This window comes from Lissotriton vulgaris, chromosome 1_1 (assembly GCF_964263255.1).
Source record: "Lissotriton vulgaris chromosome 1_1, aLisVul1.2, whole genome shotgun sequence".
In the NCBI taxonomy this organism is placed as follows: Eukaryota; Metazoa; Chordata; class Amphibia; order Caudata; family Salamandridae; genus Lissotriton; species Lissotriton vulgaris.
This window is the reverse complement of record NC_141685.1, coordinates 1,294,383,473-1,294,397,926: the sequence shown is the minus strand read 5'-3', so window position 1 is coordinate 1,294,397,926 and position 14,454 is coordinate 1,294,383,473. Positions and strand designations below refer to the sequence as shown.

At 47.4% G+C, this 14,454-nt stretch overlaps 1 protein-coding gene across 1 annotated transcript in view; it reads right to left on the bottom strand.

Moving 5' to 3' along the window:
- Nucleotides 1-2,500: 2,500 nt before the first annotated feature.
- The window catches only part of LOC147749023 (cell division cycle-associated protein 7-like), a 56,340-nt gene continuing 44,386 nt past the window's right edge, over nt 2,501-14,454 (bottom strand). Inside the window, exons 8-9 of the mRNA XM_086936520.1 lie at nt 10,783-10,919; nt 2,501-2,984 (exon numbers count right to left, since the gene is read on the bottom strand). Of these exons, the coding sequence (XP_086792646.1) occupies nt 2,954-2,984; nt 10,783-10,919 (168 nt within the window). The 3' untranslated portion in view covers nt 2,501-2,953. The remainder of the gene's footprint in view (nt 2,985-10,782; nt 10,920-14,454) is intronic.

The window sequence follows — 14,454 nt, the reverse complement described above, 5'->3', positions numbered from 1 at the left end:
ATTACCGACAAGACTAGAGGTAATAGATCCAAAAGGCACTTGCCATTTCTAGGGCTTACCCTGACGAAGTGTGACATCACCAAAGCTAGGAAGGAGACTTCTCCGCCCTCTATTCGGGCATGGAAACTAAGCCTTGATTTCTCCATGGGCTGGAAATTCAGATTTGTAAGATGCCCCCAGAACCACCAGAGTCAATTTCTGATAATGTTAACCTGGACATTGCAACACTGTTCTTGGTTTAGGATGTTCACTTTCATTTGATTCAATGATTCAATCCTGTATATCCTCATTTTCTCTACAAATATTTTGAAAAAGTTGCCATCTTAACCAATGCCATGCTATACATACGATGTATTGCCCTAGATCTTTCTGAGCTCATTTTGCCGGTCAACAAAATTGATTGCGAAAAAAAGCCTGCGTGCATCAAGATAACCCTGTACGCCTAGAGGCTGCCAATATCACTGGCCAAGAGTTCAGGTCATTGCCTGGACAGAAAGATTACAGCTGTGACCAGCAGGTCAAAACTGCACACTGACCAATTTCCCGGCAGATCAAAATGGATGCCGGAATAGATGTTGCACCCTTGCTTGGCTCCAGTCAAGAGCTGGCAGATCTAGTTCCCCACCACCCCCCACTGTGAGGGGAAGAGTGACTTACCTACTGTTTGCAGAGTGGGAGCAGCTTCGATAGCTGGAACGAACTGGCAGTGCTGCTCGAAGGAGAGCCTGCGCTTGCTGCGGTGTGAAGCACGAGCAGCCTGACTAACAAGCAGGATCAGGACTCCATAGAACCCTCAGAGGGCACACTCACAGCACTGCTGAATGCTTCCATACCAGTGAAGTTAAGCCTGGAACTGGATATTTGGGTTCACAAGGATCTCATGACTAGCGATGCTGCGCACCTTAGAAACATTTGACTAATTATTATGGAGTCAAAAGGGAAAACTTGAGTATGGCCTACTTGTAAGGATTCCCAGCATGCAGCCAACAGTGAATGGAGAATAAACCCAATCAAGTTATACGAGATGGTGGAACAGGGATTTGTCCAGCAACTACTAGAGCCCCAACCTCAAGCAGATTCAGTTAATACTAATGAAGGTTATTACTTTGAATATATAGAGATCAAATACTTTTATAAGAAAGTAGTATTTTAATAGGCATGGATTTATTGCTCGTACTGTGCACTTTAGAGTTACTCCGAGTAATTCAATGCAAGACGGGCTGTCACCGATTCTCACAGGGGCTGGGCAAGGGATAGGTCTTAGGTTCAATTGTGTAAATGTGGCGCAGAAACAATTCAAAATGAAATCTAACAATGACAGAACTAGGTTATAAAATACTCCAACTTGCTTTGGCTGTAACCTCATGTCCCCCTTGTGGGCAACCCCAAGCAACAGAGCCAGAGACTTGCATCCCACTCCATACTTAGGGACTTATTTTGCTAGCTAAACTCTTTTTCAAGACTGGAACATTTTGAAACAATGACCATGAAAATGGTCCGTGAGAGCCAACAGCAGTTATTGTCCAAGAGACGCATTGCTAGGAGGTGGAGCTGCCTCTCACCCAATCACTGCATAACCGCACCGATTTAATACAGTAACAAAACAGTGTATTTGCTCTGCTTTTTCTTCCTAGAGCGTAGCCCGGTAAGTTTTGCCAACCATTATGTACCTTATTGATCAAAGCCAGACTAACTTTTTATAGTGCACACCAATTACATCACTTGCACAGGGAGCCTATACTTTAAATCCACCACACCCTACACACTCGAGGGTTTGAGGTCCGATGTTGCAATGGAGGTTACAATTCCAAGCAAAATTGTTTAGGATCATGCTTGAACTTTGTTGCCTTAGAAAGTACCTAGACTTAGAGGGTGTGCCCACCTCGTACACATTTCGATAATGTTCTTGTTGAACAATGCTTGATAACCGTTAAAAAATAAATTCTTGAAAAAATATTCTAACTCCTCAATAATAGAAGCTTTGTAATCAGACACTTAGTGAAAGTGTTACAATATCAGATAAAACAAATGAGTGGGACCTGTGAAAGAATAATATGTTCAGTGGACCATGCATCAGATTCTGACTGGTAAACACATCTGTAATGTTAGGTCTCTGCTGTGGATGACTACAAGTATACTCCTACAGGTTTTATAGTGCCAGAAAAAGCTTTTGATCTCTGGTGTTGCAGCAAGTCTGTAGAGTTTGTGCTTCCTCTGTACAGAAGGCAAGCCCGTACTACATGAAAAGGGTGCTGTATTAATTGCACATGGCAGCTGAGCCAGCTCTATCCTACTTTTAATCACATAAAATGGCAACATTAAACAGTTTGGTCTAAGCCACATGCATTATCTAGCACTTAATAATTTGTTGGGTCCCCAGCAAAAGGACTAAACAGGTTACCACTTTGACCAAGACGAAAGTTATTTGAGAATATCCATTTAGGGTGGGCTATTAAAAAATGTATACTCTGACAAATCACCAGTCCAGGGAAAGATCAAGCATATTCAACACATCTTTATTATCAATGTGCAGCACTAAAAAAAAAATGGACATTAAAAACGTTACACTAAAAACTTGAAAGTGCTATAAATGCTGGTATAGTCCAAGACCGGCTGGTTCCAACAATGCTGGCTTACCCCAGCAGTAATGCTATCCACTTACTATCAACCAACAGCCCCAGCTCTCAGATTCTGCAATGTTAGGTCATAACGCTGGTGTTGCAATGTGTGATTCAAACAAGAAGTCCACGTCCTATGGATTTCTGAAAGGCCTCACATTGTGAAGAGAAAATAGGTTTGGCATTTAACTCCTCCGTCAAGATAGATTCAGTGCGGTTAGTCCAACATCACGAAAAAGGGTTTCAAACAAAAAGATCAGCTCGTTGAGTGGGCCTGAATCGCAGTGTAGCAGGTTAGTTCAAGTCATGAAGCAGGATGGTGATCCAGAAATTATTCACTCATCAGAATCGACTGTATCCCGTAAGCTGAAACAGAAGGAAAACATTTGTATCCAGAAAGTAGGCAGTCCCCATCCTTTGTGATTTGACCTAGTTTTGACCTATTCATGGTCCTAGATCATAGGACCATGAATTGGGAGATGAAGCGGTGAGTTCACAAGAGCGCAGGAGCATTGCCCTCCCTCCTGCCAGCACAGCAACATTAAAAATAAAACTGGTTTTAATTTTTCACTGTAGCTGGCCAACCCGACCCAAGGGTTGGGTTGAGGCCAGCACTGCTGATTGGCAGCAGGGGGGATTTGGAAACTGCAAAAGTAAAATTTAAAGTGAGCACTTTGGCCGGCTGTCTTGCACAGCCAGCTGGACAGGAGCTCTTCAAACTTCTCCACCAGAGTGGTCTTAAATGGCTAGGTGGAGAGCATGCATAGGCCTCAAGTGCCTGTAGGATCGCTGAGCCAGCCCACTTCAGGCAATCGAGTGCTGCTCTCTGGAAGCCAGCATGAGAGCAGCACCTGAATTGGTTAGGGGAGTTGGCTCAGAGACCCCTTGTTGCCAAACTGCAGGACCAGAGAAGACTGGATTCTGTATGTATGTTTTTTTTCCTTTTAATTTATCATAATGTTAAATTTATTTTCACACTGCCAGCCAACCAGAGAAACGAATATGCTACTTACCAGTATGCATCTCTTCTTGGCATGTAGGGCTGCTGACATTCATATCTGTGCATAGATCGCCGCCTAGTGTTGGGTCCGGATGATTGCACATTGTTGTCCTGGAAGAGTCTTCGAAGTATCACGAGATAGGTGGCTCCTCCCCTGGACTACAGTGCGCATGGGCATCGACTCCATCCTCAGATTGTTTTTAGCCACTGTGGCCAAGTTGGAGTGAAACTAAGTGAATGATGACCATGCCAGAAGTATGTGTGAGTGCTGCAGCCGCTACAGGCGCCGGGGAGGAGGGCGGGCGATATGAATGTCAGCAGCCCTACATGCCAAGAACAGATGCATACTGGTAAGTAGCATATTCGGTTCGAGGCATGTGGGCTGCTGAATTCATCTCTGTGCATATAATACATAGCAGTCCCTCCATTAACGGTGGCCGCCCGTGCCAGCTGCAGCAGTTTGGAAAAGTGGTTTTAGAACAGCCTGCCCTACAGCTGCCTGCGGTTTGGTGTGCACATCAACACAATAATGCTTTGTAAACGTGTGTGGTAGACCTTGTGGCTGCTCTACATATGTCTTCCAAAGGAATATTTCCAAGGAAAGCCATGGAGGCCCCCAACTTTCTGGTGGAGTGGGCCCTTGGTGGAATGGTGAGTACGCTTGGCTTTCAGATAGCAGATCTGAATACATTTAACGATCCACCTAGCTATACCAGCCTTGGAAATGGGGTTACCTTTGTGCTGTGGCGCAAAGGCAACAAAGAGTTGTTTAGTTTTCCTAAAATCCCTGGTCCTATCAATGTAATACATCAGGGCCCTTTTGACGTCAAGTTTGTGGAGCATTCTCTCCGCCAATGACTCAGGATTTTGGAAAAACACAGGTAATTCAATAGTTTAGTTAACATGGAATTGAGACACTACTTTAGGAAGGAATTTAGGGTTAGTGCGAAGCACCACCCTGTTAGAGTGAATTTGAATAAATGGCTCTTGGCTAGTTAGTGCTTGGAGCTCACTAACTCGCCGCGATGTAATCGCTATAAGGAAAGCTACTTTCCAAGTCAAGAATTGAATCTCGCAGGAATGCAGTGGTTCAAAGGGGGGACCCATCAGCCTGGTGAGGACCACATTGAGGTTCCACTCCGGAGCTGGCGGAGTCTGCGGAGGAATGACTCGCTTGAGTCCTTCTAGAAAGGCTTTAATGGCAGGAACCCTGAAAAGTGAGGTGCTGCCTGTTTTGGAGATAAGTAGCCATTTCGGACAGATGTATGCGAATGGAAGCATAAGCCAAATTTCATTTGTATAGATGGAAAAGATAACAAATGATGTTCTGAATAGATCCATCCAGCGGGTTAATGTTGTGGTCTGCACAATAAATGACAAACCGCTTCCACTTAGCCGCATAGCATGCTCTTGTGGTGGGCTTCCTTGCCTCCCGGATGATGTCCATACAGTCAGGAGGCAGGCTTAGGTAGCCGAACTCTAAGACCTCAGGAGCCAGATCGCCAGGTTGAGCTGTTGCGGATCTGGATGCTGAATGTCGCCATGGCACTGCGTCAGAATGCTGGGCGTGAGGCATAGCCTCTGATGCGCTACCACGGATAGTTCTAGAAACGTGGTGTACCATGGTTGGCGAGCCCACGTTGGAGCAACCAGGATGAGAGTCATCGAGTGCTGCCTGAGCTTGCGTGCCACCAGCGGTATCAGAGGTGCTGGGGGGAAGCGTACGCAAATTTGCCTGACCAGTTCATCCATATCGCATTGCCCTGCGACTGTGGGTGTGGAAACTTGGCGGCGAAGCTTTGGCATTTTGCGTTCACCTTTGTGGCGAACAGGTCTATCTCTGGATGACCCCACCTTTGGAAGTACGGGTGGAGTACTGATGGATGTATCTCCCACTCGTGCATCTGGTGGCTGTACCTGCTGAGCAGGTCCGCCATCTGATTGTCATTGCCCGGGAGGTGTTCAGCCATGAGAAAGCTGTTTCTCTGAATGGCCCACTTCCACATGCTCTGAGCCAGATGAGACAGCTGTGGAGAGTGTGTCCCTCCCTGCTTCTGAATGTAGTACATGGCAGTCATGTTGTCCGTCCGGATAAATACGACCTTGTTGCACAGATGTACTTTGAAGGCCTTTAGTGCCATGAAGATTGCCATCAGTTCCAGAACATTGATGTGCATCTTCAGTTGCTGTTGTGTCCATAGTCCCTGCACAGTGTAATGGAGTACATGAGCTCCCCATCCCTGGAGAGAAGCGTCCGTTGTTAGGATGATCTGTGGCACAGGCTCTTGGAACGGTCGTCCCTTGCAAAGGTTGCGTGGATTCCACCAATGCAGAGAGTTGTATGCCCGACCGCTCACCAACACTAGGTCTTTCAACTGCCTGTGAGCCTGAGTCCACTGACGTGCTAAGCACTCCTGAAGCGGACGCATATGTAGTCTCGCGTGCGGTACTATGGAGATGCAGGAGGCCATCATGCCTATCAACTGCATGAACACTCACGCTGGAAGTGAGTGTTGGGGTTTGAATCGTTGTAACAGCGATTGAATGCTGTTGACCCTCACTGAATTTGGCTGTGCTGTGGCTGCCAGAGTGTTTATCGTCGCACCCAGATACTGCCTTATGTGGGTGGGTTGCAGGTGGGACTTTGGGTAATTCAGTGAGAATCCCAGATCGTGAAGGAGGTGAATGGTGTGGGACACGTGAGCAGCACACTGCTGGGCAGACTTCGCCTGGATGAGCCAGTCGTCCAGATAAGGGTAGACGTGAATGTTCTGTCTCTGTAGGTGCGCCGCCACTGTCGCCAGGCACTTTGTAAAACCCCTGGGTGCTGTGGTGACTCCGAAATGCAAAACCTTGAACTGGTAGTGCTAGGTTTGGATGGTGTACCGGAGGTATTTTCTGTGTGACTGGTGCAGCGGAATGTGAAAATACGCATCCTTTAGGTCTAAAGTTGCGAGAAAATCCCCTGACTGAGCAACGGGAGCACCTGCTGCAGGGTCAGCATATGGAAGTAATCCGATAAGATGTACTGGTTGAGGGGTCTGAGGTCTAGTATGGGTCTGAGGGACCCGTCCTTTTTTGGTATTAAGAAGTACAGGGAGTAAACTCTTGTGCCTCTTTCCTGCACAGGCACGAGCTCTATTGCCCCTTTCTGTAGCATGACGAGGACCTCCTGCTGCAATAAGTGCAAATGCTCGGTGGACATAGGACGGTGTCTTGGGGGTATGTTGGGTGGAGTGGATGTTAACTCCAGACAATAACCGTACTGTACAAGTTGTCTGACCCACCGGTCTGTGGTGATTGTTCTCCAGACCGGCAGGAACTGCTGAAGTCTCCCCCCGACCGGTGTTGTGTGGTCGGGGGGCAGTGACAAGGCGTCACTGTTTGCGGGTGGCAGAGGATCTGGAGTGGTTTCCACGACCCCTGCCCTTGGCGCTGTTTCCACGATATCCACCTCGTTTTTTGTTGGTGTAGGTGGACTGTGTTGCCTTTGTAGTACTGCGCTGATTGAGAGAGCTGGCCTCTGGAAACGCCTCTAGTGCTTGAGCGATGAAAAGACCCACCCCTGAACTGCTGGGACTGTAAGGCACCCATGGACTTAGCAGTTTCCGTGTCCTTTTTTATCTTTTCTAAGGTGGTGTCAACCTCTGGGCCAAACAGGTGATCTGGATTCACTGTTTGATTAAGGATGGTGGTCTGTATCTCTGGAGATTCTCAGCCAGGCATGTCGTCTCAGCATAACACTAGTGTTGACAGCCCTGGCTGCGGTGTCAGCCGCATCCAGTGCACACCTAATCGAAGCATTAGAGATCAGCTTCCCCTCTTGAATAAGCATCTCAGCTGCCTCATTGTATTCATCTGGCAGGTGTTGCAACAGGGTCTCCAGTGTGTCATAGTGTGCCCTGTCATACCTCGCTAGAAGCGCCTGGGTATTGGAAATGCGCCAGATATTGGCAGCTTGTGCTGCCACCCTTTTCCCTGATGCCTCAAAGACCTTAGATTCCTTGTCTGGGGAAGGAGCATCACCCGTTGTCTGAGAATTAGCCCTCTTCCGGGCATTCGAGACGACAAGAGAGTCCAGAGGCAACTGTCCTTTAATATATGTAGGATCCATAGGCGCTGGTTTATACTTTCTCAATCCTAGGGTTGATCACCCTTGCTCTGGTAGGCTCTTTAAAGATCTCTCCAGCAGGTTTCAAGACACCTTTTAACATAGGTAGAGTTTTGACAGTCCTTTCCGAGACTGAAAAGGTATCAAAAAGGAAATAGACGTCAATAGGGTCAACATGGAGCTGGACGTTGTGATTTTTAACCGCCCGTTCAATGAGGGCATTGAATGCTGCAGAGTCCTCTGTAGGAGACTTCTTCACAGAATAAAGTTGTGTCTTGTCCAGAATGAGGATCACCTGGGTCAGCACCAGCAGCCCAGTGTTCATTGGTATCATCAGGGTCTGTATAGACAGGATAGCTGTACTCATCATCGCCCTCCCCAGCGTCCACATCAGAGTAAGTGGGCGAGACATCTTGAGTCTGGAGAAATTGGTTCCACCAGGACAGGAGTGGAAGCAGAGTCCTTCTTTCTCTTTAGGGGAATCTTGTAGGACTCCATTATTATTATGTTCTTATATAGCGCCAGATTCGACCCCCGAAGGGGTATCTCCGCGCTTGCCTTGGGAACCCGTCCTGGCTTTTCCCTGTGAGATAGCCCCTACAGGGCATCCCCAAGGTGAAAGCCAGGCATCCCGCCGCGGGGGGCGTTGTGGAGATTGAGCAAGCTTAATGCCCAGAGTTGCAGAGTGTGAACCCATGATTAGGTCAGGCACCGAAGCGAGAATTATCGAGTCCATGGACATTTGAGCTCAAGACCCTGCCGCGTCGGGAATTGAACCCTTGTCCCGGGTCTGACCTCTGCTTCAGGGTCTGCCTGCTCTAACCAGTGAGCCACACTTCTCACATTGGTTGTTTAGGGGCAATTTTCCGCTTGTGGAGGGAAAGTCTGCCCGTTTCGGCATCAATAAAATGTTCCTGTTTGTCCACTGAAGATGGTCGATGCTTCAGGGTGGACACCCCCGTTGACGACTTCGGCACCTTGGACACCTTCTCTGGGACGCTGGCGACCGCTTTAGGGGTGAAAGCCTTCGGCGGCAACGTTAAGTGAATGGGCGTCGACGCCTTGTGAGGTTTCTCGACTGGCATCGGAGGTGGAGGATCTGTTGGTCCGACCGTCGAGGCCTTCTCCCTGATGCGCTGTAGGGAGTCAGTCACCTTCTTGGTGAACGCGGCGGAAGGGGCGCGCCGAGCCGACGGGATCCTTCGAGGCCCCACTAGGAGTGGACTCTCTGGGTGAACCGCTTTTGGCCTTGTCCTGTTGACGCGGAGTCTCTAGAACTTTCGGGTCGCCGAGTCCTTTCTTCGGGTCACCGAGTCCTTTGTTGGTGTCGACCGCCTTCGGCGCTGACCGAATCGGCTCGACCACCTTGACTTTAGTCTTCGGCGCGGCAGACTTAGTCGATGCCCTTGACTTGAGCCTTCGGCTCGACAACACCCTTTTGCTTCTTCGGTGCAGAGGGCTCAGAGGCCTTGGATCCGACCAAAGTGACGCGCACTTTCGGTTTCGAGGCGGGCACCTGCGCTGTTTCTGGTGTCGAGACCGTAGGTTTCGCTTTCGATTTACCAGGGTGCGGCTCAATAGCAATGTCTTCGGCCGAGCCCGAAGGCAGGGCCGTAGAACCCATTGTAAGATCTTGGGTAAGGCCTAGTGGCGATCCCTCGACCCGAGCCTTACGAATCGGTACGATCCCAGTGTCTGAGCGAGGTCCCTCTTAGTTAGAGCTATCCTCCATGGCCCCGTCGTCGTCCCCTACCTAGTCGACGACTTATTCAGCTTCGAACATTTCTGCGTCAGTAGTCTTAGTCTACGTCCGACACAGGATTCAACAGGTTGTCACCGATGTCCCCGGTAACTTCTTCCTCGACATCCCCGGCATCGAAAATGTCCGCAGGCGCCGGTGCAGTGAGCTGGGCCTCCTGGCGCGCAGCGCGTCGATGCTTAAGCGACTTCTTGGACCTGAAGCGGGAACAAGCCATGCAACTGGCTTCATCATGGTCCAGCGACAGACACTTGTTGCACACCAGGTGGACGTTGATGTGGGGATACTTGTAGTTTCAGACAGGACATCTCTTAAACGGGCTCCGTTCCATGACGAGTAGTCGATAGGGTCTGTGGCTTTGACTGGGCCTTGGACCGAGCTGGAAGAGTTAGGCACCGAACGCAAGACAATACCGACGTGTACTAAAGACCTTTTGGTCTTAAGAAAAGTTTTTTTTAACGATTCAGACTAGAGGGAACCAATATACATCCGAACCCAATGGCGGCAAAAAACAATCAGTCGATGCCCATGCGCACTGTAGTCCAGGGGAGGAGCCACCTATCTCGTGATACTTCGAAGACTCTTCCAGGACAACAATGTGCGATCATCCGGACCCAACACTAGGCGGCGATCTATGCACAGATATGAATTCAGCAGCCCACATGCCTCGAACCTTGCGTTCCCTGCAGTCTCAAATCCATAAGTTAAAAACACGGTTTATAACAGACCACAACTGTGAGCTTTGTGGTTGTGCCCAATGGCATTCTGGAGTGCCCACCTGATCACCCCATTACGTTTTATAAGGGAATGAGCTACCATTGGTTAGTATTAGTGTAAACTGAAGTTTTCCAGTCTAGACACATTGGGATAGAAAATGTATAGCCAGCCATTTTAGAGAAATAGAATCTCTGGATTGGTGAAGAATGAAGTATCAAAAACAAGAATGAAGCACTGTCAAAAGCAAGCAGAAGGACATGGTTCTTGGTATGTTTAACAATGGGGAGTACAAGTTCTTTCAAAAGATAACCAAGTCCAGATGGTAATGGACTGGCCTCCGCAATCTAACTGGTATAGGAAAACATGGAGTCGTGCAGGAGGTAAGGGCTATTACTGGCTGCAGTCCTCCCTGCACCAAATTGTTATCAGAGGCACTGTACTGGGCCAGTTCACAATAAACACATCTACACTTTAAAGTTTGAGATAAGAGGGTGCTGCCCATCCTTGCCCTCACGTTATGCTGAAGGGTCGCATTACCTGTCCAGTAACCCACACCTTAAGCCAGATGTTGTCTCACCTCTTCAGGTAGGAGTGAACATCCTTGAAGCCGTGGTACCGTGCCAGAGGGAAAAGTATGCCTGTGGCACAGCGGCCATCACGCTGGCGACAAAAGCTGCAGTTACATATTCCACGACAGGGTGGGCACTGCCAATCCTGCAGAAAAAGTGCAGCTTCATCAATCCCACAAGCAGGACAAATTTTAACAGACTATTAATACACATGCAGTTTTCACATTTAATACAAGCGGCAATTCTTCAGGCATTAAGAGTGCTATTCATTCACTTAATACATTGTCGAGCAAATGAAAGACCAGGACAAGCAGTTCATGACATGCTTCACAAACCCCTCTCTGCTCCCCCCAAAGTGTTATGCAGCAGCTAAACCAAGTCCCATGCACAGCTTTCATTTCTTGAAAATCTACACTGGCTCAATCATTAGGCCAAAATCCACTATCTGTTTGTTGCATGCTATACGCAGAACTTGGGAAAAACCAGTCTAGATTGTCACTACATTTAAAGAGTCTAGTAGTGCAAGCACTGTTAGTTCACCGCCAGGCTGGGGATTTCTCAGCACGTCAGACTTATTCAATCAGAGGTGGAATTCAGAAACGGTCTAAGAACATCTCAAACCTTCCTCTCACCCAAGACTATTTCATACCTCCCAACTTGCCCCTCAATGCAATTTTCTCTTTGAGCTCTTATTGTTAAAGTACTTAACATGCGTATCCAACATGCAAGGATGGCGATACGACATGTGCATTGCCTACTGCCCTCCAAGACGATGCCATCCCTTAACAGTTGTTACATGCCCCTAATAATCAACTACATTCACCACTATAATTTGAACCTCCTTTAGCTTGAAGCTATAAACTTAAAGCCTCAGTGATGTATAAACATGCCAAACTAAACCATATGGAAGTAGGTAAACAGCCAGATTCAACATAGAAGCATTTAGCAATAGTCTGCATACCAGTGCAAGAGTCATCAGTACTGTGCATCCAAACGCTGATAAAGTAAGGAAATGCCTCTTTTTAGCATGATTATCTCAAACCTCTGGCAGGACTGTGAACCTGCAGGGTCTCAAAATCAGCAACAATCCAAACAGGCCTCAGTGCCAGTGCTCTGATCGTGGATATGTGTATGTCTTATTGGTTTACGCACAAGTATCTCTAATTAACTTACAGGCCCTGGTACCATACACAAGGGGCTTATAAGTTGTGTCCCTTGTGGACTTCAGCACTTACTGTGTCCCCACGATTGTGGCAAAGCATGGCTCCCAACCCGCCACTGCCAGCTGGCAGAGCAGTTTAAACTGCTAACTCTACTTTGCCAGTTGAATCAAAGGCAAAGCCCAAGTCTTTTTAATGTCTAAAAGGCACCCCTAAGGCAGGCTTACTGACTCCTAAGGGAAAGGTGCATTAGATTAAAAAAGGACATATGTTGTGATAACTTTACATGTCCTGGCAAAAACCCTGCATTGTTTTTACTGTGGAAAGGCCAGTAATCACATTGGAGTATGTATTTACATTCCAACAACTTAGTGTAAACTTCTAAATGGGACAAATACCGGTACTTCAAGGTGTTGAACAAATCATTGCATTAAACTAGACTTGCTATTAAACGTAGAAATATATATTTTAATTGAAATTTCTCAAAAGGCCCATTCCATGACGTCTCAAGTCCAAGGAGCAATTAAAAATAAATAAAATGCTATCATACAATTTAGACAACCCATGCATGAAGTAGAATTTAATGTAACTATTGCCTAAATTTAGGTTGCCTAGGTCTCCAGTATCCACTGGTCGAAACAGCCTACTTACCGTCCTGGGGAGACATGAGAATGATTCAAGAAGACAAACAAAGGATCTGCAGAGGAAGGCTGACATCCTCTTGGCAGAATAGATCGAGTGAATGGGAGCTCAGAAAGCGAGCGTCAAAGGGAAAGCGGACTTTGAAGGGCAACAATAGTCACATAAGGGGCTGCCTTCCTTTTAGCAGACATTCTGGCATTTCGGGCAGACGGTAAGAAGTGGTCACCAAACCGTTTATTTTCCGATTAGAGTGTAACCCCACCTCTAGGTTGGGCTAGGGAGCTCCACACACCAAGAAGGGTTCGGCCAAGCTGGGAGTGGGCAGAATAGGGCAATCTCGGCTAGCCAAATGTCCCTTCACACCAAAGTAGTCATTGGGTGGGAGGAACCCAGTAAGCCCATGGACTAGTTAATAGTCACATCTCTCAAAGCTAGTTGTCGGCATAAAAGTGACATTCAGGCCTCAGGTCTGATCTGCACTAAAGGACTGAAGTACAGACTGACCTGCTGTTCCGTGGACCCAGCAATGATTGGCCTCCACCCCGGGCTAGCAAAGAAAGTGGTGTGCCTGTGGTGCCCCGCTCGTGACAAAGTTGCCCATGAGCGCCATATAGAGAAAATGACTAAGAGTCCCTAGGCTGGCTCGCTGATACAATCAAAAACAAGAAAACCTCCCCTAGAACACAATAAACATTTAGGTACTAACTCCAATTTTTTTCCAAATATCATTGTCCCAAAAAGACATTTGAAAGGCATATGTCTATTTATTATTTGTTTGTCATTCATAAATCCAAAAACAGTAAAGACTAATATATATATATATATATATATATATATATATATATATATATATATATATATATATATATACACACACACACATACATCCAAACCCACGCGCAGACCTCAGCAGCGTGAAACCGACCACACCAGCGTACTTGAAATACATTTATTTCGGCAGAAATGCATTACGCGTTTCGAGGTAACACACCTCTTAATCATATGCACAGCATTGAGGGTGGGTTCGTTAGTTCTTTAAAACGTAGGTTAAACATTGAAGTAGGACCAATGTCAATTTGCTTAAAGAGGCAGTCTGTTTTAAACATTTTTAAATACAGTGTAGGGTTAAGTTTGATAGTACTTGTATTATTCTTTTATGTCATGTCGCCATGGCTCTGCGTCAAAAGCCTGGGTGTGAGGCGCAGCCTTTGATGCGGTACCACGGACAGTTCCAGAAACGTGGTGTACCATGGTTGGCGAGCCCACGTCGGAGCAACCAGGATGAGAGTCATCATACTCTCATCGAGTGCTGCTTCAGCTTGCGTGCCACCAGCGGTATTAGAGGTGCTGGGGAAAGCGTACGCAAATTTGCCTGACCAGTTCATCCATATCGCATTGCCTTGTGGGTGTGGAAACCTGGCGGCAAATCTTCGGCATTTTGCGTTCTCCTTTGTGGCGAACAGGTCTATCTCTGGATGACCCCACCTTTGGAAGTACGGGTGGAGTACTGATGGATGTATCTCCCACTCGTGCATTTGGTGGCTGTACCTGCTGAGCAGGTCCGCCATCTGATTGTCCTCGCCTGGGAGGTGTTCTGCCATGAGGAAGAGGTTTCTCTGAATGGCCCACTTCCACATGCTCCGAGCCAGATGACAACTGGAGAGTGTTCCTCCCGGCTTCTGAATGTAGTACATGGCCGTCACGTTGTCCGTCCGGATCAACACGACCTTGTTGCACAGATGTACTTTGAAGGCTTTCAGTGCCAGGAAGATCGCCATCAGTTCTAGAACATTGATGTGCATCTTCCTTTGCTGTGGTGTCCATAGTCCCTGCACAGTAGTGGAGTATATGAGCTCCCCATCCCTGGAGAGAAGCGTC